The sequence below is a fragment of the Osmia lignaria genome, chromosome 16, assembly GCF_051020975.1.
Source record: "Osmia lignaria lignaria isolate PbOS001 chromosome 16, iyOsmLign1, whole genome shotgun sequence".
Classification (NCBI taxonomy): Eukaryota; Metazoa; Arthropoda; class Insecta; order Hymenoptera; family Megachilidae; genus Osmia; species Osmia lignaria.
Genome location: NC_135047.1, coordinates 6,636,570 through 6,662,774, shown reverse-complemented (window position 1 = coordinate 6,662,774; position 26,205 = coordinate 6,636,570). Strand labels below are relative to the sequence as shown.

Genomic DNA, 26,205 nt, shown 5'->3' with positions numbered 1-26,205 from the left:
ATCTTTTTCTTTTTTTGGAGTGCACACTGGTCAGTTCGATGGAATTTTCGAGGCAAAATTCAGAGCAACACGTTTGAGATATCCATGATGGTTAAATTTTAACAGAATTTTAATTGTTAATTAGACGCTTGATTGTTTTATCACTTGATATATTATGGTAAATATAGAAAATGTTCCCTTTAACCGCGGTCGAAGTGGATTGAAGTAAGCTTTCGCAGGTGTACCGCAAGTAATTAATAGTGGTTCGTTATTGGTTTAGAGGATCCACTCCTCGATCGTTGAAGAGAATGTCTAAATTTGGAGGAATTTCAACCGAGACTGTGGGGGCTTTTGAGGAATATTGAGTGGGTAATTGATGCATTAAATGGCAGAGTACCATCTCTTTTTCAGATTCATATAGAAGAGGAATTTGAAATAATTTTTAACGAGTGCTGAATAAAATATTGATAAAATATCAATGCAGACATTTTCATCAAATCAAACTGTTATACGCGAAGAAATACTTGTATGTCATGAAATTATGTCAGAAATTTAAGAAGGGATCAATATTTTATTAAATCATATATTCTCATAAGCATATCTGTACTCTAGTGATATGTATATTATTTTCACACATTCAACCACATTTCTGATTCCCTTTCACACTCGCGATAATCGTCGCAGAATACCGATGCAGTTTACTCGAGCAATAACCAGTAACCGAGGAGAATCACAATTATCCGTCCAATGAATAAATTCAACACCATGATACGAACCACGTATTCGTAATTGGTAGATCATTGAACGTTCACGTTCGAAGAAAGAGACGGTAACCTAAGTGACATAGCACTTCGATAAATTGATTCTCCATGCACGATTAAACATCACACTGTACTAATCATCGGCACGAAATAATTTTCTACAGAAGCAGACTTCCTTTTCCAATTTCCATTAAGCTAATACAATTCTCAATAGCTACAAATATCGAATATTCTTGATCACGAAAAGTGCACCATTCGGCCACGCGATATTTTTACGAGTTACAACCGTGGCTAAATGAAAAATACGAGCTACATGGACTGTTTCAAGAATTTGCTCGAGCTTGAGAAAATTTACTATCGATAATTGAGCATAGGTTGCTTTACGAAAGAATCGATGAAATCTTGCTCGAACGTTTCCGCACCTGTCTTAATACAGCTGCCAAAACTGATTGCTCGATCCGCCATGTGGAATTCCTTGCTCGATGGCGTAACAGCGAACACAATTATCGAAAAACACGACTTGTGGTATTCGTTAAGCTAACACCGGTAAATAATGTACACACGAGAACGAAGGAATCCGATCTTATTTACGTCGTTTTGCATAGAAAGCGATTTTGGTGGATGACTTCCGACGCGGTACACTTGCTTTTTTAAAGAAAATGACGATATAGGAGAAGCAGGAATTCTCAAAATCATGGGAGTCCCTTCGCTACATTGTCTTTTTCCTAGGAATATCTGCGAGGAGGGGAGATCTAGGGGGAAGGGTGCGAACCACCATCTTCCCTGGCGAAGCCTATTTTCATCACGAGTGTACATTGCGAGAAGAAAAGAAATGTTTCACACCTACAAATTAAGTATACTAACTCCTAAAGTCATTAAATTAAGAAGAGAAAATACGTAAATTTTCACGTTTCCTTTTGCACCGAACAAACAAAATCCTTGTATGCATTCAACTTTGAGGAAAAGAATAGAAGTTTGCAAAGGATACTTGAAAAAACAATTCGTGAGCCAGCCACTTTCTCGTCTCTCCGTACGCGTTCTTTTATCACCCGGAGGATCAAGATTCGTCCTCGATTTTCGCGCGATTTATGTCCTGTGAAACGAGGATGAAAAAATCACGGCGCCCGTTACGGTTTGTCGTTTCGAGAGGACGTAATCGGTCAGATTGACGAGACGCGACGAAATCGTACGCACTCTTAACACAATAGCCGATTTCTTTCTACACCGGATGACGATCGACGCGTTACAGAGAGTAAAGGCTTCCGGCATTGCCGAGATTACCAGCGAACTTCAACTTTCACCGATCGATAAAAAATCGCGATCTTTTCCGCTCGAACAACGGCTCGCCGCTGCGCCAAGACGATCGAACATTATATTCATAAATAGCGGACCAACGTGCTCCATTGTACTTTCTCATGTGGTTAGCGAAGCTGAGATCGTTCCCCGGAAGGACACGGTCCGTGGTTCTGTTATACTTAACTGGAGATTTTAACAGGTGGAGCATTTTCATAAAATGTCTTCATATCATGATGGCTTCGAAGAATTTCAAATTGTTAAGCAGTTGTTGCTTGAACCATCAAACATCAATATTCAACTTTAGAATAATGATTAACAGGCAATCAGTTAACTTCATTAAATTTCAGCTTTCTTCATTCTGTTCTCTAAAAGATATCCATGTCAGAAATAAGTGTCATCAATAATTCACAGAAATATAAATATGCATAAACCATAATATTTACATTTAATAACTTGAGATAAAAAGCTTGTGAAATATTTTACTTACTCCTGCAAGAGTTTGAAAATGCTTGCTCGGATGCCATCCACGTAATTCCACTCGAGAAAGTATTTCCGTTCGACAGCTGTGCAGATATCCATAACAAGCACTTCCTCAAATCGGTGATCTTTCACTAACAAAAAACGATCATCGATGATTTTCCACCAGCCACTATACACCACTGACGTAGCACGTTATTAACAGCAACACTTTGCATTCGCGTCGAGGTAGAAATGCTCCACTTTTGCCGGACCGTTCGTTTCTAGTTTCGACTATAGCCGATTTTTTTCCTAGAACGGTATCAATGATCGGAAAGACACGTTGCTCTACGACCACCGTGCTCGGAGCGTAATTGAACGTTTATCGGAAATCGTTGCCAGTCGATTCGAGTCTGAGAGTCAACCTCGAGATTTCGCTCACTGCGAATCTTATCGGAGTCAGATAATATTATCATAATATTGTGTTTACGTCGAGGTTTGTTCGTCAGATCGCGAACGATAAACGAGATCCTCGGCTCGCGAACGAAAAGGCTGTCCCCGTTTCGGGCCACTAGTTTCGCGAGAGGTAATCTTAAAGTCAATGTGACTAGATTAGTAGATCACGAATCGGTTTTTGCACCGGAACTCTGCACGTATTCGATCGTCGACATTCTTCACGATTCTTCCAGCCGGCCGAGATCGTTTCGTTGGTCTTAATTAATCACGAATACGGTCGGGTAATTAAAACGCACCAAATGCAACGGCACCCAACGATCATCCAAGAGTACTTTCACTCGAAAGTTCTGTTTTTATTTTTTTTTATTTTATTTCTTTTTGGTTCACTGGGCCAGATCGATTTTCGACTCTCTTTAATTGATCACGAATCGATTGGATTCATTGCCGACAGCCTCGCAAACGTGAGCTCCAAACGCAAGAATATAAACGTCGTTTGTTCTTTTCTTTTCTTTTTTTTTCTCTCAAGAGTCACGAGTTACTTCTTTTATCTTAATCGGTCGTAAGTGCACGTATCGCTTTATCAGTTCACGGGCGAACGACACCTTGAACGTTTTCATTTGCACGACGAATTTCAATCTTGCGTCGCGCGATGAGAACATTAATCTCCTCTCGACTCGTTATAAGCGGAATTGTATTCGGTAACAGTAGCGAGTCGGAGATGCTAATGCGAACCACTTAAACCAGTTCCGTCAAGGAAATCATTTCGACTCTGTTTCGTCCCACGGGAACGATTAATTGATTAATTACTCACGCACGAACGAGTCGAATGGAATCTCCCGCTAATCAGCACGAAACGTCTGCTTTCTCTCTTGCAGCCGTTCGAGCTTTCCTTCCTTTTCCACGGGAAAGCTTTCAATTTCTAGTACCCGGTTAACCGTCCTCCTTCGCATCACTTAACTCCTCGATTCCGTCCTCTGTCTGAAGATCTTTGATTCCAGTCGCTCCAAAACTTCCAACACCCAACGTCCATTAGAAGTTTCGTTCGCAGAGTATCGTGACACAGCACCAGAAAGACACTTCACGGTAGCTCCGATCCAAAATCCATCAATTGACCCGGACGAGACGATAGGTCCTTCCTGCCCTCCGATAAGACTCCAATAAGAAAATTCACGAGATATCCAGGGTGTGCAGCAGCAGATTTGATCGGCGGAGCAGGCGCGACAACGTAGACACAGCCTCGACGAGGAGGACGACGAAGAGCAAGTGCGCTGCAGACGTTGGGACCGCTCGCTCGGCGACGCTCAACCGTTCTGGTGTAATCGAGGCGAGATATACACACGGCCGATGCGGTTTCACGACAGAGAGAAAGAGAGGAAGAGAGACAGAGAGAAAGAATGAGAAGGGGGTTACATCAGATCACCGAGACACGCTGCACGTTTCAGAGCCGAGACGACAGACCGATGGAGAACGGATCACTGGTGTTGGTCGGTTAGACCTCGTGGACGACGAAGACGACGACGACGAGGACGAGGAGTTGCAGACCGACAAATGGGCGTCCGGATCCAGCTGGGCACCATGAAGCTGGCCCGATTCGACACGACAGACCATGGCGTATGTGCACGAGCCGAGCCGGAGCCGACGGCACGAACCGGTGCGAAGGAAACCTTCGACGTCGCGAGAGAGTGTGCGAGAGAGACCTGAACGGGGCCCAATCTCACTAGAGGGGACCCCTATATCACCTTTCTCTTAACTCCGGGCCCGTTGCGCTGCTAGCGTACCTGCAACTAGCCAGAATTCTCTCTACCTCTTGGTGTCTTCAGCCTCTCCTCGTGTTGCTTTCATCCAGAGTCACTGAATCTTCGAAGTGCTTCAAAACTTACGGTGATCCATAGCTTCATGTCGCAAAAATTCATTCCAAAGGACTCGTTGCTTAGATATTTCTGAATGTTGTGAGGTACAATTCATTGGACGACACTTTTGTTGGGTCTGAAGAGGACTGTGTATAGTGGTCGCTCAGATTTCGAGTGTAATTCGAATAATTCGTGTGTAACTTGTGAGTTGATTCGCTCGATGCACGATATCAAAGTGAGTTTTCATGGTGTCCAGAACGAGAGAGGATGAAATAGCAGCGCGAAGTCGTTGGCACAAAAGGAGTCGACTATATCGCGTTTCCGATAACTCTGATAGCTGCGCGCACGAATAAGCTACACGAAACGGAGTAAACCTTCTTTCGTTTCAAAAACAACGTTCCTGACGAATGTTCCTCAGTTATGTTTCGGGAGGAAAGAAATCTGATGCTTCTTTGAGCGAGGCTCGTTTCGGAGCCATTAATTCTCCGGTCCTGGCCGAAATCAATGCGATCGAATACGTTTCATTTGAAATCAGCTACGTGTTATATTATAGCTTTTTTCCCGACGTGCATTCGATGCGAAACACGAAGTTGTTCCGACAACTTTTTGCGATTTGACTCCTTTCCCGCAACGTGTGCTGCGTTAAACCGCTTGAAAAGCGAACTGCCAATGCATAAATTTAATTACTGTTCAGTGATTTATTCAGCCCATTCTCTCGTTTATAACCGGCGACGTGAGCAACATTTTATGTTAAATGTATTCTCTTTTTACCAGCAAGAACTTTACGATTAATATTAAATAAACGTTCGTGAGCGAACTTAGAGCGTGATTCGTGAAAATAATTACAGTCACGCGATTGATTCCTTTTCATTGATTAAACTTTCAAACAAAAACGTGGAATCCCATGAATGATATTTATCTTGCTTTGATAGTACTCGGTAATATTTTAGATAAATATTGCGGAGTAATTTGTAATAGTTCGTGCAAAAGCTCATTTTCCATTTGCAGATAGTCCACGGTTAGGCAATTTGGAATAGCACTAAAATTTGCCTTTTTCTTAAGTTTAACTTTGAGATATTTTTCAATTGTTCATTTATCTTCCTGTTCATGATTTTTCCGCTTGCTTAAATCATTCTAAGTCTTCAGATTTCAAATTGTAAATCATGGTTCGTTTAAAGTACAGTTTGTCTTGCGGCTCCTTCCGGTTATAACGGAACAATGCATTAACTTATTAGCCTAAATGATTCGTTCGTTAGGCATAAACATTAGGCAAAGTCACGTGCCGACTGTTCATTGAAAATCTATTGGTGTTGCCTTTACTGACCACGTAACAGCGACGCAACGAGATTTACCATTCACGAGGTCTAGATATGCCTTTAAGAATGGAAACAGTGGCGACGGTGTGTGCGGTGCTTTCGACCAACACCTAAATCGAGCGCCAGTTTAAGGGTAATTCACACCTACGCAAATTCTAATAACATAATTTATGGGAGAAACACGATTCTATTCTGCTAGAGTTTCATTAGTAACCAGAGAATTATTAGAAGACTTCATTTTGCATCCCTTAGTCAAAAAATTTACTCAAATGGATGAAAAATCAATAATTGAAGAAATGAACAGCTTTTTAGTCCAATAAAAAGAAAATTAGTACAGGATCTATTCTGTTTTGTTAAAAGGAACTATCTAGGTGTGGATAGATCTTTATGGTTGCCCTCTAAAACTGCGAAGAAACCAACATGGTGGCGGGCTATGTTAGAAAACGATAGAGAAAGAGTAAGACGGAGAATTTTGATGGTTCGAGGTATTAAGAGAGGCTCCACGCATTCATGCTCGCATATTTATAGCTTTTGGACTAGCCAGCGTCGCTAGACTACGAAACGCAGCTGGTTGAGGCTTTGAACAACGTTCTGCTACTATAGACCTTCTAATAGTAACCTGTACTGCAACGTAGCACTCCTCCTTCCTTCGAGAGGATGCAATATCCACGATACCCTTGATATTAGATATGCCTACAATAACGAGCAGTTCCACGTACTTGTAGATCAAATGCCAACTATGGTATAAATTCTTCTGGTCACGTTGCCTCTGATTCGAGATACTAAGCCAATATTGTTCTTTGGAATTGAAAATAATTTCTTTCAAATTTATTTAGAAAATATTAAAACTGCATCGAATAATCAATTTGATATGGAATATTAGGTAATAAGCAACAATTTCAAAAGAAGATCCTTTCTAACTTCTACAATACAAAGTTAATTGTCATACGAGTTTCTTCGAAGAACCTGTGTTTGTATGAATTGAGCGTGTTATAGTGATGATTCAGTATCATCTCATCATCTATAGAAGAATATCCTGTCCATTACATAGTACAGTATTGTGTTCAATGACTATAGGAATTCGAAATCATCGCGTGAATCCTACAGTGTCCCATTCAATTCCAATCCTTTCAACATTTCATTATGAATGTCGAACCGAAGTGTCTATTAAACACGTATAAATATTATTGTATATTTTCATTGCGTAAGATTAGAAAGTGAATTCATCATGATTAGCTTACAAGTTCATCAAGTTTATTGTCAATGTATAATTATACGTGTTCAATTAAACATAGAATTGCTATCCTTATATTTATCCAACATTACACGACTCGACCAGTTCTCTTTCGCAACTGCATTATCAGTCACTGATTTTACCTGGCTCCAGGCGGTTTATTTTCATTTGCGGTACCAAAATGGCTGCCCGCCGCGGAAACCGCAAGCGGGTAATTTAAAACCGTTGAACTACATTTTCTACGGGTTAATCAGTGACAATGATCAGATCTCCGTAACACGGCTATGCTAACTTTTATCCTTGCTTTGCCAAGATACGCTTCATTAAACGATCGTATTCTTCTCTAATCTTCTATGGAAGATTGCGAAACATGCAAGGTGTTGCTAATAATAATTTTGTACCGATGCAACGTACAAATAACGGGCTGTCAGTTTCTTGAACCTATAATTTCCCTATTCAGTCATGGGTCTTTAAACAGAAATCTAGGGTTACAGAATTACGTGAGATTAAAGAAGAATAATAAGTAACCTTGACGATCCCTATTTTTATCACATACTAAGCTTGATAATATATATTACTATAAATTACAGTACTGAACATATGATTTGCTATTAATAGTTCGATCCAGGGTCTATAAATAAATCATGACCTTCATTTTCATTCAAAGTTGATGATGTACATTAACATCAATTTATGAGCATTTAGTTTAGTTATTGAGAGAGATCAATGCTGGATTTACAAGTAACTTTTGAAACAATATTCCATCTGCTACAAAATATATGTAGATTGCTGTAATGTGAGCAACTAAATACTCTGATATTCAATGAAGCCTTAGTATCTGAAACTTTTTAAATAAATTTTTGTTTCGAAAACTTGAGGTGTCCACAAAAAGGGAATCCCGGAAGGAAGAATATAAACAGTAGACAAGGATCAAGATGACCGTGTTTGATAATTAAAATGTCTGACAGAATGGCTCATTGTAATGTGGAGGGGATTTGAATGCCGACACGGCGCCATTAATGGTACTCCAACCGCAACGTCCATAGCAAATGAGATTTCTGGACAAGTTTCTTCATCCTCCAAAATCATGATACATATTTTACACTACTCATTTTATCACTTCTGATATAGTGGATCTTAAAACACGTTGATTAAAGTATTAAATTATAGAAATACGAAGAAAATAATGTGTTTCTGCTGGATTTCTCCGGTTGGTACGCCGACTTATGCGGCTCGAAAGTTGGTAGACTTGGTGCGCGTCGACGCCCAAGCGTTTACTATACTTCCAACAAGTGGGTGGAATTTAATAGTAGGATCATCTGCATTCTTTTGTGGCTAATGAGGGCGGTAAAAGTTGTTGCACGTGAATTTTTGGTTTAGCATAAAAATGGCTATCTTTGAATCCTGCTGGTCCCCATTTATTTGGACCAATAGTGTGAGAACAGGATGCAAAGCTATTGCTTTCTACACAATTGTATGTAGCTCCAATTCAATACAGTTGTTCTCTTCTTATTGCACTCCAGTGCTCTAATTAATAAACAATAGTTCTTCTTATTTCTCATACACGCATTCATTATTTCAGGCAATCAGTATAATATCCATTACACTAATCAGTTACCAGTTACATGGAGGTGATTCTTCGCAGCTGTACAATCCTATGTTTGAAGCTGATCTTAGAGGATGTAAGTTGTCAAGTTATATGATAGTAACAGTACATATTAACATACATATGATGTTTCAGCTATGCAAATTGTTGGAGGCTTCTTTATATTATACTTTATTCTCCTAATTGCATCAGGACTTTTGATGGTATATGGAATTAGAGAGGGAATAAGAGGATGGTTACTTCCTTGGCTTATATTATGGTTTATTGCCTGTCTGTTCCAATTAGTTTTTGGACTTTGGCTTGTTGGAGGCTATTATATCTATGTATGTTTTTACATGTTAGTAAAATACTATTTGTAGAAAGTACATCAACTAATATCTTCATTTATATCTTCAGCTTGATGCAACATTTGCAGCCATGTGTATCTGGCTTTGGATGTCATATAATGTAAGTATGCTACATTTGCTTATGAATCATGTGTCTGTATCCTTGTTTTATTATATATAATTTCAGGTATACTGCTGGCTAGTTGTTCTATCAATGTACAAAATATTTGAGGAACTACAATCTCCAAACATAGAGCTTCTATGGCCTTAGATACCTTAGATGTTAATAAGATACAGAGTACATTCACTGACACCAAAGTAAGATACAGTGTCTTTAAAGAGGAATATATATATTTTTTTTATAATTGATCGAAAGTTAGTCATATAAACAGCATTATTTAAAATAATTTAAGTCAACAAAAATTACATTTTTTTAAATGTATTTAAGTTACTTATCATTATTTACTCTAATATACTCAATGTTATGAGTATTGTATAAGTACCATACTTAAGTGTCATTAATGTACAAGTAGCCTGCTGCCTTGAAAGCTTAAGACTTTCACATAACAAAAAAAGACTGATAATGGTCTAAGAAAATGTCCGTCCAGATTTCAATTATCTCGATACTTTTACTGACAAGCTTATGCAATAGAATTTTATAATTGGTTGCTTTACACAACCGAAAGAAGAAAGTAAATAGTGTTTGTAATAAATGTTTGTAAAAAATATAAATGTCATTATCTTTATTTAATTACACACCCTTTCCTCTTGAAATTTACGATCACAACTAACATGCAGCACCTATCTGATTTGCAATCTCTTTGAAAACAGTACTACCTGCGCCACCTAATGGCACGTTGGAAAATGACCGAAAGAGAAACTTACTTTCCCGAAAAATAAACGATTTATAGTTTTAAAAGTACATACAAAACATCCTACAATCATAATGCAAGTTAAATAATTGTATTACGGCTTATTAGAAGCATTAAAATTCGAAAATCGAGGAAAAATTACCATTTTGCAGCCACTGAAATGTCGAAATACTGCTAACACCTGGCGGTAGATCCCTGAAACTAATGGCGGTAAATCTCGTTAATCTTTTTTGCAGTACATATCTGTCATTTGTGACTTGTTATAACAAAGTAAACGCTTTATATTAATCATATAATTTAAATATAAGTATCGATATATGCTTACTGTTGCTGACTTTGAGAGATTGTAATCAGGAACCACTTTTAAAACACAATAACATACTAGATCTAGAGATCTAGAATACTCATCGCTGGTAACAATTACATTGTTTGGTTTATATTATATTTAGGACATAAAACGATCTTTATTATTATGATGTCAAGCACAATATGAGAATATTTGACAAGTTTAACAAATTTAAAAAATCAAATATTGTAAGGACGATGTAGCCATCAGAGAGGAAGAGAAGTATTGACGCCTGGGATTTTACTCGTCGCGATGTGCTGGTGCTGCACTACGTAGCCAACTTTTAAGATAGCAAGACAGCAAAAACCTGCAAACATCCAAAATAGATAAAGAAAAAAAACAATTCTCGCAGCCAATTCGCTCGCATTATTTGCTGCATAATTAATAAATGTACCATAGTATTAATGACACAGATATTAATTACCCATCAAATAATAACGATTGCCCAGGTCTCACCACGAGGAGGTTGCTGCGGGTGGAGACCCGCCCTACCTCATCCCATCCACCCTCCATTTATGCAAATTTGTATTTTTATTCAATAACATCATCCTCTTGATGCACATTTGCAAAACGTTTTTGACGATTGTGCAAACGAACAACAAAAGGTGCATTATTTTTATTCACTACCTACCTATCTACTTATCTATACATATATTTACGTAGATTTTTACTTTTTATTCCTATCTAAATATTTTTTATATTTGATTTTGATTACAGATCTGTAATTAATAAATATGCAATTGCATATTTGTCCTACATACTTATATTACTAAGAATACCTCGCAATACGAGCGCTCGTAATTATATTAAAAATTCGCTTAGATCTAACGCTTCCTAATTAAACACTGCAGTGTTTGACGATTATACTTAATGACTATATACATAAATAAGTCCAATGAATATGTTGATTTTGTTGTCCTCACCAGAATACTTCCTAAAATAAAACTGAAAAGGATTAGATACAATTTTCATAAATAATAAGACTCGTATTACCTTAATACTAGAATTCTTTTTGAAACAGACTAAAAAGGATTAGATACAATTTTCAAAAATAATAAGACTCGTATTACCTTAATACCAGAATAATTCTTGAAACAAACTAAAAAGCATTAATTACCAAAATACGTCCTGAGATATTTCTCTGCAACAGAAACTTATTAATTGAATCCATATCAAGACAAAAAGTTTAATAGCTAGAAAAAAGATGCATTAGTACACACAAAATTTCACAAAAATCAGAGTCGTTGTTAATGACTCATTTCCAATGAAAAGAAGGAACATCAATTCAATTTCAGTACCAAAATAAAGAAAAAAAAAAAAAGATTTAGAAAAATATATCGTCACTGAATAAGAGATTTGATTTAAAAGGATTAATTATTTTTCATTTTATAGTATCTAATATTCGTTCATTTGTTAACAAACAATACACGATATTTTAATTGAAACAACTATCTTTTACTGCAATATACGTACATACAACCATGACTCTACTTGACTTTATTGCATTATATTATTCAATACACCTTTCAATGCAAATTTATTGTAAATGAAAAAACTGAAAAGAAAATCGCGAGTGGACTTTGGTTTTCAGGAGAAGAATTTGAAAATTTATAAAAGTAATTTAATTAGCTTCTCCGCAAGCTTGAAACGAAACATCGCGAACAAAAATGAAAACTGAACAACTCGAACAACAATTATCCACTACTTCTGTTTAAATTAAGTAAAATAAAAATTTAATAAGTTATCTTGAATGAACAAATATTCCTTGAAATAAATTATCACCAATCATCAAAAAATAAAATGAATTTCCATTTTAAATAAAACTTTGAATAAAGTTCTTTTTAAAACTTTATCGTATCTAATAATATCCTGAAAACACCAAATTCATATATTATTTAACAGTATTTTCAATAACCGAATGCTCAAAATTTTATGAAAAAAGAATGGGGGCATGGCAGTGGGAGGGAGGGTACAGGGGAACCTGAAAAGAAAAGTTTGACTGCCCATAAGAGCAATCCCTAAGCAAACCCTATAAAACAAACCGAAATTACACGCAACACTAATTTCAAAATTGCAAACATTTCTGAACTATGACAAAACATCGGCTGGCAACGAGGGGTCTCACGCCCCCTAGACTTACGCCAGACGCTACATACCACCCACCCCGCCTGGACGTCGTAACGCCAGGACAGAGTGCACCCCTTCGCTAAGAGCGCTACCCGCCCGTCCAACACGTTGCATCCAACGGTGTCAGATTGACGGACGCCCATAGTATAGACAAAAGGCCTACAGTTTAGAATATGGTAACGTATTTTCATATGTTCCGTATTCTAAAGCTGCGCCTGCAAAGGCCTAGTAATGCATGGGTATATCTCCCAGAGATGGTGTTCACGGTCTTAGGCCGCGGAATCCTTGACTAGCAATGGATTCCCACCGAATGTGAGTCATAGTTACTTCCACTAATTTAATAACAATCGCGAATTCAGTCGCAACACTAATTTCATTAATTATATAATATGTACAAAAGCGTACGCGTGAAGGCTGCTCCATTATACGCAACACTAAGCTGAAAAAAAGAAAAAAAGAGAAAACGCGGACTGTAACGCAACACTAGTAAAATCTACCGAATTTTGTAAGACGCAACACTAATCTAAAAAAGGGGTACAGCCAATCCAAGGCTGTACCATGGCAGCTGGTCCATAGCTGCCTTATGGACCATGGCAACTCCACTGGATCGTTTTTGGGCATTTCTAATGCAAAACACGAATATTCATTACCGCAACACTAATTAGCAGGGAACTTTATTAACTAATGCAAAGCAATCGCGTATTCATAAGTCGCAACACTGGGAAACAATCGCGCTAATGTCTATCGCAACACTATCTTTAACAGACATGCAATTAAAATGCAGAAAAGGGGGATTCTCAAACCGTGAATTTTTTACTCGCAACACTAATTTTATTAATTATATAATATGTACAAAAGCGTACGCGTGAAGGCTGCTCCATTATACGCAACACTAAGCTGAAAAAAAGAAAAAAAGAGAAAACGCGAACTGTAACGCAACACTAGTAAAATCTACCGAATTTTGTAAGACGCAACACTAATCTAAAAAAGGGGTACAGCCAATCCAAGGCTGTATCATGGCAGCTGGTCCATAGCTGCCTTATGGACCATGGCAACTCCGCTGGATCGTTTTTGGGCATTTCATCATATATCGCAACTCTAATGCAAAACGCGAATATTCATTACCGCAACACTAATTAGCAGGGAACTCTATAAACTAATGCAAAGCAATCGCGTATTTATAAGTCGCAACACTGGGAAACAATCGCGCTAATATCATTCGCAACGCTATCTTTAACAGACATGCAATTAAAATGCAAAAAGGGGGGATTCTCAAACCGTGAATTTTTTACACGCAACACTAAAGCAATCAACATTAAAAAGCAAAACTCTCAAAAATCTTAAAGCAATCAACATTGAAAAGTTAAATTCCATTTTAAAGCAATGCAAGAAAGAAACGCGATATTTAAAATTCGCAACGCTAAATAAAAATCGCGATAATCATGCATACGCAACATTAAATTGAACCGTGATCGATATTCATTCGCAACACTAATTTGAACCGTGGTCAATATTCGCAACACTAAATTGAAAACGCGATTTGCCCAAAATCATGGGGGTCACGGGCCCCCTCTTGTCCTGAAATTACAAAACTACAACTACAGGCAAGCACAGTGACAAAGTAGTAACGATAATGATTTCCCATCCTTTTTTGCAAAAGGATGCAAAATCATTAGTAGTTCCCCTCTTGAAAGACAGTTTGTCGGGGCGCTTCGGCATATAGCCTTTTCTTTCTTCGGGCGGTCCACCCACCTGAAACTTATATCTAAAGCTCGAGACTTGCAAATTCGCAAAACAAAAAAAAAACAATCAACAAAAAAGAAAAATCGCGAAACTCTAATTGACACGTGGACGAAAAAGGATTTTATATAAATCGTTGTTCGTGCACACGTGCCGTGCTCGAGCAGAACTTGTGCGTTTCGTACCATCGCGACCGCGTATGACGACTTATGAAGTCGCCAAAAATTTGAAAAATTGTACAGATAGCATCGAAGGCGAACGACATACTCCGTTCGTATCGATTGCATCGTCAATTCTTCAAATATATTCCAGGTACAGGTTGATCACGCGAAATCGCGCCTACCCGACCAAGAGACTGTGACAACCTGTCCCGGCTCTACCTACTTACAATCTATCACACACACCAGAAGGTATACTACCTACCTACCTAACCCTATATTTAAAAAAGGCAAAATCACATTCTCACAAAAATTCATTCCACGACCCCCATACACTCCACCCGGGCGCAGAGCCTAAACTAGGGAGAACGTCCCGGGACGCCTCCGTCACCCGAGTTTCATCTCACATCACACTCTACGGTACGTACCATTTTTCACTGAAATCGTCTGGCAAGGCTAGCAATCATTGCGTATAATGATAATTACAAAATTTAATTAACTACTTTGATATAGAATATTTCATAGTAATGGTAATAATCATGGTAATAGTAATGATAACAATAGTATTTGGTTTATACGTTCATCGTACATCTTGTTGAATAAAATATTATTTCAAATTAAAAGTAAATGAAAAAGTTATTAAACCGACGCAATCCCACAGCCTAAAAACACACACACCATATGTGGAGATTACGTCGTGCACGATATACTAACACAATGCCAGCCGCTTATTAATTATTATTCTTATGAACTAGGTCATCGTGCCCATTGCCTCTACCCATCCAAGTAGCACCTGGGCACGTGAATGGGCTTTGGCAATAAACACGGAAGGGGTTAAATCTGAAAATCCTGATCTAAAAACATGATTAGTACATAAACATCTAACGGGCTAATATTTCACTATTTTAATAAAAATGACTCGACTTTGTAAATATAAAACTTTAAGAACAAATACTGAAAAGCAAAATAGAGCAACTATGACGCAAACATGATGCACTGCTAATATCAGCTGGCAACGAGGGGTCTCACGCCCCCTAGACTTACGCCAGACGCTACATACCACCCACCCCGCCTGGACGTCGTAACGCCAGGACAGAGTGCACCCCTTCGCTAAGAGCGCTACCCGCCCGTCCAACACGTTGCATCCAACGGTGTCAGATTGACGGACGCCCATAGTATAGACAAAAGGACTACAGTTTAGAATATGGTAACATATTTTCATACATTCCGTATTCTAAAGCTGCGCCTGCAAAGGCCTAGTAATGCATGGGTATATCTCCCAGAGATGGTGTTCACGGTCTTATGCCGCGGAATCCTTGTAACTAATTTGATTAATTAAATAATAAAAAGGATTGAGTTTAAAAACCAAAAGGATTCCCACCGAATACTAGTCAGTGCATCGTCATATTTACTCTCGCGCTGGAAATTTTTCGCAACACTAATTTAAAAAATGCAAAATTTTAATAAAAAAGAATTTAATGTCTTTAATTAAGAATTCTTTGCAATGAAACAACAATTTGTTGTGAAAATTAATAAAACATCCTCGGGTGACTCCCTCCTCAGAGTAAATTTTCAAGAATACGCAAAATGTGTTGAAATAGATCACTCTGAGTTGGAAATCTACCCGTCACGAATTGTCTTCTTGCACATAAATTGTTCATTTTTTCATGAACGTGTAAATAAGTTAAACTTCGCTATTGAATGAATGAAATGTTAGAAAATTCTCAAATTATATTTGAATCAATGTAATAACATCATTAATATGTATATCCAGTATACATATTACATAATACTATCAATATTATATTGCTTTGAATCATCGCAATAACTAAGTCAGATAGTATTTGACTTCTCTATTACAGACAAACTAAATAAAATTGTTTCGGTATTAAAATATTCTAATTCCACAGTTAAGAATATTTAAGAGCATTCATATATTTCAAAAATATCTATTAGAATATGTGGAATTGAAATGATATTAAAACGCGGAGTACAAGAAGACCTAGCCTAACTAAATGAAATGAAACAATAAAAATGTTACTACTCATGGGTATGTATAATCATACCCATGGTCACTATGCTTGCCAAGCACGTATACAACTAGTAGCCCGTGTCGATTCGGACCATTCGTCCTACGACATGATTGGGCTACCAGAGGAACCATAAAACATGCGACTCACCGTTCGCAGATATACTCTTCTTCAGGTAGGAGGCTGCCTTGTAGGAGAATACTGAAGTCGTGAAGAAATTCATCTGTAACAAAAAAAGAAGAATTACGGTTAATTTTGACAATTATAAATTTTTATTCTAATAAAATTATATATGAAATTGAATTTTATAAAATATTAGCAATTAAAAAGAAATCTCAATTATCAAGGGTTGAAATTGTAAATTATTCTATTTTAATAAAAAGCAATTAAGTGACGTACCATGACGGAAGTCGTGAAGAAAGCCATCATCAGGATATTCAGGAACTCGGCAATCAAAAAATTCATCTGTAACAAAACAAAAAAGAATTACGGTTAATTTTGCAAATTATCAATTTTTATTCTAATAAAATTATATATGAAACTGAATTTTTTTTAATATTAGCAATAGCAATTAAGAACTCTCAATTACTAAGTATTGAAATTGTAAATTATTCTATTTCAATTAAAATTAATTAAATAAAGTAATAAGATACTTACACTCTTTCCTTACGGAGCAACGCCCAAGACTCCTCTTCAGTGGTGCTTTGACTCTAATCCCGGATATATCGAGCAAATAAAAAAAAAATTAAAAATAAAAATAGTAACGCGACCGTGAATAATTTCCGGCGAACAATTATAAAGACTCTACTTTCACGATGGAAAAAGAAAAATCAGAGCCGCGATGCTCTAGAAAATATTTTATAACACGCAGCAAACACTGACTCTACTTTCGCGTGATTCCTAACTATACAAACGCAGCTCTACTCAGGGCCAGTTCACCCTTGAAAAAATCAAAACATTGGAAATATCTTCGTACAAACACTGACTCTACCGACCGCATTGCGCGCGGCCACAACAATTCCTGAAAGAAAAACTTAGTAAACAGGGATGGGCTGGGTGGAAATATACAAAACAACATTCTTCTTATTGAGCATTCGTAACGAAAATACTGTTATTAATGGCTTATAAATGAAAATATCTATGTTCATGAAATATATTCGACGAGCACAAATATTGTTAAAGCTGAATATTAATCCTAGATTGAAATGAAATGTTTTAAATAATTGTTGATAATTATTTCAATGAATATTTTGTAATAAAGATAATAGACTATTGTATTAAAGCAGAGGATTTTTGTTGTTAAGATTGTAAGCATACTACAAGTTGTTAGAAATTCTATTATAGCATGATTTATAAATTATCTAATTCATTTCAATAAGCAAAGTCCAATAATTAACCATGCTTAAACAGCATGTGATTTAAAAACGTGATTCTATTTTAATATAAACTTGCATCGAAAACTGGATATTATAATATAATTACTACGATTTAACAAAAATAGATTGTTTAAAATAATTAATAATTGCAGAAGTGAAGCAATCATTTGCAGTAGAATATAAATTATTTCAATTTTGTTCTAGCTTAAAACAAATATATTAAAATATTGGACGAAATTATTTAATAAAATGAAAAATGAATTATTCTTTTTCTATGAATTGGTTAAAGAAAAAAAATGTTTCTAATCTTTTCTTTCTTGACTTTGGTAGCAAGTAATTATCAAAAATACTTACAATTAACAACGACTCAATAAAAAACAAATAATAATAAATGTCAATAATTGATTAGAATAAATTAAAACAATAAATTCTTACGAAATTCTATTTCAAACCCATACAGGTGTCAGGGCGTCCTTTCAATATCCATCAAATATCTGTAACAAATAAGAAATACGAATTTATGTAAATAAAATTTAATCAACAATAATAAAATTATTACTAATAAACGATCGAATTATAATTTATGCAAAATATTTTAATAGGTAGAATGCGCACCTACTACTTATACGTCTTGTCAGTTCGACGCTCGAAAGAGCAATGGCGAGACCTTCCTTCCCATCGTAGACCGGTCAGCACTTCGGCAACACTCGGCAATGTTCGGTAAATTCTGCTATCGGCCGATACCTAAGCACACACACGAACACGCCTAAACAGGAATAATATTACTATGCTCAAGAAAAGACGTTATTAAATTAAAAACAGCAAATTGTGTGAAACAATATGAAAAACATTCGATAATTTTTAGGAACTTAACGATATAAAAGAGAAAATAATTCAGATTCTGCAGTTCCACTATTATTGTACATTCCCGGCGAGAGCAAAAATTTTCAACTCATGTATTTGTGAAGAAAATGCCGAATTAATGTCAAAGATCAAGAATTCAGACTTCTCTTCGAAGTTTCTTTCTGTTTTTTGTACTTTTAACACCCGATCGGCAATTTAATTTAGTATTTAAAGATAATTTAATCTTACCTGTTGCAGACACGTGCCAAACAGACGCAGCTTCGAAGACGACTGTTGCACGCCACCACACTCCACCCATTGCACCCTACAACGATAAACCTGATTGGTCGAAATGTTAAGACGCAATAACAGACGACCAATCACAGCCACTGATAGAAGTTTCGTATTGCGTCGAAACTTTAATACTAATCGTAAGGGAAAGGTTCGTTAAAAATTATAGACGCCATATTGAAATAAAGTCAAGATTACTTTTCTCAGCTTACAACATGAAAATATAGGACATCAAGTAGAAAAAACATAAGATACTAACGAAATTTAAGAAATTGTCGATATAAAAGCAGAATAAATGAAGGAAATGTTATTTTAATTCGTATTTATATCGCTATAATTAAAATTATTGATATAACGGGAAAATAATTCAGATTCTGCTCTTCCAACTTCGTTGTCAATTCACGGCAAGAGCAAAAAATTTTACCTCACGTATTTTTGAAGATGTTGACAACACGTGAACGCACATTTCAAATGAATTCACGTAAAATTAAAACTGACAGTTGAACGCAAAACGCGACTTCTAGGGACCACTAGCGGAACTACATATTACTACGTATATTCTCAAATGAAATTTTCTAATTTTCTGATGGATTTAAAAGAAATGTTGCTATATATGGTAGTACTGGTCAAGTAAGGGTTACGAAATTATCGATATATAAGGGAAATAATCAAGATAATGCTGTTCCAATCTTAATGTCAATTCGCGACAAGAGTATGAAGTATCATCTTACGCATTTCTGAAGAAAATGTGGAATTCATGTCAACAATCAGGAATCCGGCCTCCTCTTCAACTTTTCCTTCCGTTTTTCCTACTACAGATACCACGAATACAATTTAATACAGTATTTTAATACGATTTAGTCTCGCTTCCTACAAGCACGTGTTTTCAGAACGAAGTTTCGAAGAACATTGACACGCTATGTGAGACCCCACGCACTAGCCTACAATGGCGATTCTGATTGGTCGAAATTGGATGGCAAGTTACTGTGATTGGTGGGCTAATGTATATGCTAAACTTTTTTTTTATTGTATCTACGACACAAAATAAACTGTATTTATATTATTTAAAGCAAAATATTAGAGTACTTAATAGGTTTAACGAATTTAAAAAGTCAAATAGTTCCAAAACTTTAAATCCGGTGGCTTACCACCAGAGTCGTTTATTATCCGAGTGCAATTTTTGGTCTGCTCATTTTCCCACCCATCGCTAGATGGCACCAGCAGTACTATTTAAAAAAGGCGCGTGAATATAAGTAAAAAACACTTTAAAATGTTATTAACGTAATGTTTCTAGCTTGTTAACTGAGTTTGGAAGAACGCAATTTTTTCTCTCATTCCATGTGTAACACATTATATCCTTTTAAATATTAAACTAAGCCTCGAGTAGTCAAGGAACAATTTAATTACAAAATAGCTATAATTTATATCAATTTAACGCAAACTAAAATTCTGTAGTAATAACAAATACTGTCTAATCTAATGTGCCTAAAATACAATATAAAATACAAGATTGCGGATGTCTCCTTAAAAACAATATCCATCATAAAACTTAAGTATTATAACATGCCAAACACGTAGATCCACTCTTCTTAGAATGGCGATTCTTGTAGATAAAGCTTTATTAGAAGAAGTCCAACGCTTTCTAAGTCTCTCTTAAGTCGTCCAGTTCTTGATACGGTGATTAATGACGACTCGAGAAATCCTCCCTAGTGGACCACCGTGTTCGCGTCTGTCGAAGTCGATATTAATGAACCGGTATCAGTGAAATGTTTCGTATCGTATATGTAATTAGCGATTCAGCTTGTCTTCGAAGGAGAGAGCGGGCGTTTGACAAATTTTCACGAGGCCGTGCCTCGCCACCCAAGAAAAAAGTAAGATAATGATCAGTCTCGATGACGTAAAACGTTTTGAGAAAGTTTTATTTATTATCACAATTAATAACAACACCGTACCGAGTGTGATAATCTCGGTGAAATTAAATTAAACTCATCTTTCGTCGATTTTATTGCTCTTAATTTTATCGCTATTAAAATGTTTTGCAAACTTCGAAACAAATAATTCAATTTCTCTTAAAAAGGTTCGGATATTGAAACCATAATGTTAACGGGTTGCTTTAAATGCATTTGTCAGGAAGCTTTTTCCCCTTGAATTTTTATGGTCCCTTACCTTTGCGAATGATTAACGTAACATAAATGTTTCTGACTGAATATGAAACGAAGAATGTCAATAAGCTATCGAATGAATGAACAAACAAAATTTACTGGACAGGTACGTTCTTTTCGATGGAACTTTCGACTGTCCACAATGGTTTCGTGAAAGATGGTAGGCATAATAATACACAATCTTTATTGTCACGACGATACTTTCACTTCTGAACCGACCACACCCGAGGCGATAGATCACGATCATCATAGCCACCTAGAAGCATTCGTTTGGCATACATTCAAGAGATAAATACCTGTTCGAACTACGGAGGTGTTAATTGTAATATCAAACTATAAACTCCATACAGAATTTTTCATTTTTCCAAGAAAAGTAGTATACTCTCGAGATTATTAAATACTGAAAATTGTATTGATCTATAAAGATCACATAAATTGCAGTAACTTTTGAAACCAATTTTCATACAAAGAGATCCCGCTATTAAAATGTTAAGCTGTTCCCTGCGGTTCGAACAATCGCAAGAGTAATACTCGCTAGCGTTACAATATCATCGTAAATACTGGGAGAAAACAGAAGACAAAGAACTGGAACGATATTCGGATGCCCGAGATCGGTACTGAATACTCGTCGACAAGAAGTTTCGCGGTTCTTTGCCACGCAGGTAGCATTTCTTGCAACGCCGTCTTTCCTTTCCCGATAGCTCTACATGCGCATACAGCCGCATTAAATTGTAGGCGGTGTAGAAGTGCTGATAAGACTGATATCGTGCACGGGGCGTCCATAAATGGCGTGTAAAAGTATGAATGGAACATTCTTCTTCCACCGATAAAGCGACCAGAAAATGCTTAGTATTTTCTTTATAGCTTCCTTCGAATCACGTAGCCATAATTTCTGTGTATTAGAAGCGTGAGCATAATATGTGCTACGAAGCATTTAATTGCAATAGTCGAAACTGGTAGATTAATTAGAAAATAAAATAAAGTCGAAACATAAATGTTAAATTGTAGTCGTGAATATTTGTTTTCTAACGGCGTTCAGGTATATAATCGAAACGAAATAAAGAAGCTGTGATAGGCATGTGTATAATCGTAAAAATCGTTATAAGATCGTTCGAGCATGAAACTTCGAACCAGTTCCCGCCACTGCAAATGGAATGACACGAATTCTAACGATGACACTCGCTCGTTTCGTAAGTCCACTATTCGCTGATCCGAGATGTCAGATAAGCTTTCGAGGCTTAAACTTTCGCTGTCCACTCGTTATTGCCAGCCTAACGAGACGGGACAGAATTAATTATTGTTTCAGTTATTGCTGGAACGCTTGACACTCAAGCTGCGTCTAATCATGCTCTAAAAATCTCACGTGGAGTTTGCGGTAATGCACTTGACGCGACGCAGCTCTTGCAAGAGATAGCACAAGACAAACTATGAAACTAAAATTCATTTCTATGCTCGTGCGTTTACTAATTGACATCATTTCCATTACCGTAATATACAAGTGACTTGAATCTGCAATATGTCTTGTTACCTTTTTTATGTAACGTTAATACTTTAGAGATTGCAAGAACATATGCAGTTTAATCTCAAGTTAGCTTTCTTTAATAAATAAATGATAATTATAGAAGATCCATAAACAACGTTAACTGTGCTCATTTGAAGAAAAAAAAGATTATTAATGAATGATTAAGCCTCCGTCTTGCCGGTGTTTATGTAAAAGAATGAATTAATATTCATCTGTAATAAGATAGTGATCTCTCCTGATAGCGTCAAAACAAGTAACGAACAAATTGTTTACAAGTTTCAGCGATCAAGCCGCGATTATTGCGCAGCGGACGTCCCAGCGAAAGGATTAAATTCCGCGTCGCGAGTTAACGCGACACTGATTGCAACGCGCGAGCTGCATTCAACGACGCGTTTCTCGCATCATGCACGCGCGACATAAACTCGACGCGACCTGCTGCTTCCATCTGGCCGCAACTGATCGGGATCTTTTATGAAAGCATAATGCTCGCCGTGGATCCACCTCGAGATACACTTGGCAGTCATTACGAGCGATTCCGCTCCTTTTACCACCACGCTCTATGTCCCGCCGCGAACCTTTCCCTTGCCCTTTTTCTTGATTATTCCGAGCTTTCGCACTGCAGAATCGTAAATCGCGAAACCGGCTTAACGAGCGACGTGGACAACGAGTCGTGAAACGGCCGAGGCAACGAACCTCTTCAGCCATGGCCAAACGCGCCGATCAACGATCGGTCGCGGCGATTATAATTGCATCAGACGAGGGTGAAATCCTTCGAGCACCTACTTCCATTCACGATAGAAGCCTCCCTAATGGACGCGAAAATCTTGATCACGCTTCTAGACTATTTTTATCGTCTCACAATAGAATTTAAGGAGGTACCATTTCATCTTGGAGCATTAATTGTTTGGTAAAATCCCATATATACCACCAATAGTGAAAATAAATCATTTAATTGAAGAAATACATTCGTTCCCTGTATATCTCTAACCCGAACCTACCTCAATACCTACAATCGCTCTTTCGCCACGATTACAGCCCACGATCTCGAGTGTACACACTCCTCCCACCAGAAAATCCACGTGATTTCAACAAACGCTTCGTCACACGAGAAAACAGAAAAGAACTCCATCGACCCGTTCCCTAGAATCGTTTCGTGCATCTTCCGCTTTTCAAAGTGACACGAACGGCGTCAGATGATGCACGGGCAAGAGTCGTCCGGTTCGATGCAGCCCATGATTTACGACGTGTCACAGCAGAGGTCGTCAGTCAAATTGTTTCACATTGATTTTGAGGTCAAGAGGCTCGTACCGTTCAGCATGGTACTGCCCACACGCGACGTCTCCGCAAAACCATTGTGGTTTCCAGCCGCTTATTTATGCGCGACTCGCCGTTTCCGCCCCTTCCGCTCTTTCGGGCCGTTGACTCGGTTCACTTGGTCGCACGACAGTTCTGTCGTCGGCACGATGTTCCGTCTTCTGTCGCGCGTATTGTCAGCCTCCTTTTGTCTTTTCTCCTTTTTCGCCTCCATATGAACCTTCCATATACATGCAGCTTCGTGCGTCCCGTTTACTTCGCTTCGTTCGCGAATTCCTATTTTTAGGACGTTCTTTCCGCGCTGCTAGCCGGACCTGCCTCTTTGAAGCTCTCCTCGGTCGAGCAACGGGGTTAAATTTGGTTTTCAACGCGCCACGTTGCCGGGCGCGTGGCTTTTCTTTTCTCTTGTAGAGGGTGAGTTTAACGTGGACAATGATATTTCTGTTCATCCCCGGACGACACGCTTTGAAAAGGTTTCACGGTGGATTTAACAATGAGATAGAAATTCGTATAATTTCTTTACGGTCAACGAAAGCCAATCGCCACTCACTCGATCCTATGAATGTTCGCGGCGTTTTAGATATTTTTTGTAGATTGAATTTTAAATCGTGACTCGCCGGCCCGTGGTCCAACGCTTGAAGTTCAATATTTATCGTTTGATCTCCATCGGAAAAAAATAACACTTCACGAAATGTCGGACCGATTTCATCTTTACAACGGCATAGCTTCGGGAAAAGGTCAGGTACTTTTTAAGAAAGCACTCGAACCGTAATCTACCGTGCATCCGTTTTTCCGTCCATCAAGGGGCATCGACAATGGCCGCTCGAAAAGGTAACGTTAAATAAACACGTCCCGAAGACAAGTCTTCTTTTGACATCGAAACTTATGCATTCATGCGTGTTCCACTGCGCCAGGATGCAACAATCTATATCCTTTGATCATGGTATCATCACGGAATTCGTATGTCCTTTTAACTTTTAAAAATTTTGATAAATTTTCATCAGTTTCCGACAGAGGCTTTGACTCGTTCATTCATAAACATTAATCAAAGTCAAAGAAAACGAAGGAGGTGAAACAAATTCGTGTCATCGAAAAAACAGGTAGTTATTTACAGAGGCGTTAAAGCCGATTTCGAGCAAGCTGATTAATGTAGTCGGCAACGTGGTCGATTGATCGGGTCTCGTTTATGCAAATTTTTATTTGTCGTTCGGTTGCAAGAAAGTTACGGTAAAATTGTGCGAAACAAGAGCGAGAAAGGAGGCCTGCCACGACGAAGGCGGACCGACGAAACTCGGCGAGCGGTTTCTCGAGGAATCGGCGGAGATTTTTGCTCACGAACCGCACACGAGGCGCGTATGCAAAGAGGCCGGGACGAGGGCTCATAACGTATGTATCTCGCTTTCTATCGGAGCCCCTGGAACCATATTAGTGCATCCTGTATTGCGCAAACTGCAACGACCGCCAGTGGGTCCGGCTCCATATTAGTATGTGTGCTGCGTACGCGTCTACTCATTAATTGGAACGTTTCAGCCTAATGTTGTATTATTACGAACCACTGTTCGTAATCTCTAACTACCTATGTAATAAAGAGATTATAGGAAACCATAGAATGCTGCTCTGTAGATTTATTATTTTAATAATTTTTTGAGATTCTTTATATTTAAAAAAAATTCTTCTTCATTTGACCCTGAAATATGTCATTTAAGAATAATTGTGTTAACACGACCTTAAACATTGTTATGTTACAATTGTGACATTCGTATGCATGTAAAATTGAATTGACCTTTGCAAACTCGATTAGCGTAATACAAAGCAGGGACACTTTTTACATGCAATGTTTTTCTGTAAAGGTTCACGGTTCGACCATCTCAGATTCCATGAAGGTATGATGCACGACTGTCCTAGTATTCCAGATTACAATATTGTTCGACAGCTGAAATAGTTGTGGAAGGAATCACTAATAGATTGCAGTTGTATGCAGCTGCAGTCTGTCAGTAGAGTTCGATTGCGTTGTTGCATATCAAATGGTCGATTTCGAAACGTATCAAGTCTGATGCAATTTGATGACACAAAAGTATTGCAAAACAGCACTTATGGCATACCAATTTGAAGCCTAAGGAAAATGTCTACACGATGTACAAGGA

General features: G+C 37.5%; 2 protein-coding genes and 1 long non-coding RNA gene across 9 annotated transcripts in view; 1 reads left to right on the top strand and 2 right to left on the bottom strand.

Moving 5' to 3' along the window:
- Positions 1–4,667, bottom strand: part of LOC117601096 (rho guanine nucleotide exchange factor 17) — a 47,128-nt gene extending 42,461 nt beyond the window's left edge. For 2 of the 7 annotated variants that reach the window (XM_076692999.1, XM_076693000.1), the window contains exon 1: positions 2,524–4,667. The gene's annotated coding sequence lies outside the window, so the exon portion shown is untranslated. The remainder of the gene's footprint in view (positions 1–2,523) is intronic. The other 5 variants (XM_076692997.1, XM_076692998.1, XM_076692996.1 and 2 more) reach the window with 3 other exon arrangements.
- A 1,715-nt stretch (positions 4,668–6,382) lies between these two features.
- pasi1 (septate junction component pasiflora 1) lies at positions 6,383–9,998 on the top strand. The gene is made up of 5 exons (XM_034317451.2): positions 6,383–8,822; positions 8,931–9,030; positions 9,090–9,277; positions 9,351–9,401; positions 9,468–9,998. The coding sequence occupies exons 1-5, from the start codon at positions 8,736–8,738 to the stop codon at positions 9,549–9,551; spliced, it is 510 nt and encodes a 169-aa protein (XP_034173342.1). The 5' UTR covers positions 6,383–8,735; the 3' UTR covers positions 9,552–9,998.
- A 6,412-nt stretch (positions 9,999–16,410) lies between these two features.
- On the bottom strand, positions 16,411–17,706 carry LOC143306150 (uncharacterized). Its single transcript, XR_013063596.1, has 3 exons — positions 17,211–17,706; positions 16,953–17,018; positions 16,411–16,776 (listed from the first exon to the last, which is right to left on the bottom strand). It is a non-coding gene; the product is annotated as an uncharacterized LOC143306150 (long non-coding RNA).
- Between the last annotated feature and the right edge of the window lie 8,499 nt (positions 17,707–26,205).